We start from the raw sequence: 2734 nt of genomic DNA on the forward strand, positions 1-2734 counted from the left end.
TTAACAGCTTATCCTGAAACGCGGCCCTGCGGTTCGACCGCGTGGTTCGATCAGCGGTCTGCTTTTAGTGTGAAAATGGAACCGCGTTTTCGGATAAGCGGGCAAAACACATGATCCAAACAGTACCGCGCTAGTCAAGTGTAAATTTTTTTTTAAAAAAAGTGTTTTTACAAAATTGCTACGCGGTATGATGATTTTGACATATGGTAAAACCCTTTTAATTTTCACAGCTTAGCAAAAGTACCATAGGTGCTATATATATAAATACATAAAAATTGAATGGTATGTACGTAAATCTTCCCCGGACCACTAATATTTCCTATTACAAATATACCCACTTAGTACAAAAACTGCTTAATTTTTGTTGAGCTGTACCTTACCACAACACAAGACAAACCAAAAGCCAGCTATTCCATTTTTAAATCCAAAATAAAATATAAAAAAAATAAAGAAAATGTCCATCTCCCTCTTCCTTTAAATGAAGTGTCCGATCAGGACCACTAAAATACATCTTTTTATTTTTTTTTATTGTTAGAGCGAGACCCACTTTAATTTTTTGAGGGCCCCCAGCCCTATATAACACGAAGAGGGGGAAGCAATCAAGCAAATCAGAAAACATTGCATTCCAAAAATGGGATTCGTGTGCTTCCCCATGTCCGCCAACAAGCTCCCCGGAGCAATCCTCACCTTCCTCAAGCTCATCGACATCATCCACTACGGCCTGTTAGCTCTCCTCTACCGCCTCGGACTGAACCCGTCCTTCGAATCGGAGCTCAGCCCGTGGGCCGACGAAGCGCTTCTCTTCTCCGGCGAGCCGCCGCGGTCCGTTTCGGAGGATGCCGCATTGCTGAAGAACCGCTTGCCCGCGGTCGAGTACATGACCGTTGCGAGGAGGAACGGGCGCTGCGGCGGCCGCGGCGCGACGTGCGTGGTGTGCCTTCAGGAGCTGGAGGCGAGGGACAAGGTTCGGGTGTTGGGAAACTGTAGCCATGAGTTCCACGTGGCGTGTATTGATCGGTGGGTTGATATTGGGAGGTTTAGCTGTCCGCTGTGCAGGGCGGATCTGTTGCCGCCCGCCGGCCGGAGGACTGCCGGCGGAGGACTGCTGCGGTTTGTGGATGCGGTGAAGTTTGCGGTTTTTCGTTGCGGCTAATTAGCGGGCGGTTATTGTGTTTAGATTTCGTAAATATTGATGATATTTTTGTTATAATATCATCAATATTATTATTTTGGGAACCGTTAATATATACACACACATATATATATATAGAGAGTTTTTATACAATTTAAGAAATTTATGATCAATTTTTATGGGTTTGATGAGTTGATGGAAGAGAAAATTTGGAGTAATGTAAATAAAAATTTGAATAACCCAACCTTCAATTCTTCTAAAGAAAAAAATATTATATCAGAAGTCCTCATGTAATACTGCATCAGGACTTCAATCACAATGCGACACGTGTACAACTTAATTTTACTGAAGATAAAGAAGACATGACGAACAGAGTAAATAATATGCATTCAACATTATTTTATATGCGCATCTAATCAGAGGACCTGTGTATGTTATGATCTGTTCAGGCCCTCCAATAATAATAATAATAATAATAAGGAAGTCTTGATTAATATTATATCAAGGACTAAAAACAAAATAGAGACTTAATAAAGATTGTTATCATGAGTATTAATATGCCACATGGCCATGATTTGGTATGTGTTGGCAGAGCTCATGTGGTTCAGATAGATAATGACAAACGAATATGTACCCAAATATTCATAGTATTTTTTTAATTGAGTCTACTGCAACTTACTGAAGGTAAAAATTTTTATGTACACAATGTAGTAGAAGGAAAAATCATGAGTTTGGCTTATCAAAATTATTTTAGTATTTAGGATAAAAGTTTCAATGGTACATTTTCCTTAATTATTAAAGAAGATATTATTATATGATAAGGTGGCATATTGTCACGGACAAATAGTCCCACATTGGCTAGGTGTAGGGCCGAAAAATAGTATTTAAGTTCTGGGCTGTCCACCACCCATAAGGGCTCTTTTGGGATGTGACAAGTGGTATCAGAGCAGATTACTGTCTGTCAGGTGTGTGGACTCTCCATAGTCCAGTGGGACCCTCGGTGGCCCTCGTCACGTGATTGGGTGGAGGAGAATGTCACAGACAAATAGTCTCACATTGGCTAGGTGTAGAGCTGAAAAACAATTTTTAATTCCTGGGCTGCTCACCACCCATAAGGGCTATTTTGAGAGGTGACAATATGTTGGCTTTGGTGTTGATGTTTATGATGAACATATGAGTCGTTCCATGATGAATCATGAGGTATGGTGGATATTGTTGGCGGTGGGTGCCATTGATGATTGATAGATAGTCGTGAGGACGATCGATATTTTCAAGCATCGACATTGATCCGACAGTGATCCACATAAGATATCGAGTGTTGGATGATTGAGATCTAAAGCTTACTAGGTATCAGAACTCTTTGAAATTCTTCTTAAATGTGTAGACATTTATTTCTTAAAATTTTGTGAAGGGGGATCCTCGTCATGTTTTGAGGAAATTATGAAATGAGAACGATTTTGAAGTTATAAGTTCAAAAAGTGGCATCAAGAACTATGCTTAACCCAATAATTTTTTTATAACATATCAAAACTTAGTATTTCATAAAATATTACATTGTATGCTCTCTTATTAAATAGAAAATGGGTTAATGAATTAATAGAT

The 2734-nt window shown here is 39.5% G+C and overlaps 1 protein-coding gene across 1 annotated transcript; it reads left to right on the forward strand.

Annotated features, from left to right (window-relative positions):
* Positions 1-547: 547 nt before the first annotated feature.
* LOC110039502 (E3 ubiquitin-protein ligase RHA1B-like) lies at positions 548-1248 on the forward strand. Its single transcript, XM_020744590.1, has one exon. The coding sequence runs from the start codon at positions 632-634 to the stop codon at positions 1151-1153; it is 522 nt and encodes a 173-aa protein (XP_020600249.1). The 5' UTR covers positions 548-631; the 3' UTR covers positions 1154-1248.
* The last annotated feature ends 1486 nt before the right edge of the window (positions 1249-2734 follow it).

The sequence above is a fragment of the Phalaenopsis equestris genome, unplaced genomic scaffold (genome assembly GCF_001263595.1).
Source record: "Phalaenopsis equestris unplaced genomic scaffold, ASM126359v1 Scaffold000002, whole genome shotgun sequence".
Taxonomy (NCBI): Eukaryota; Viridiplantae; Streptophyta; class Magnoliopsida; order Asparagales; family Orchidaceae; genus Phalaenopsis; species Phalaenopsis equestris.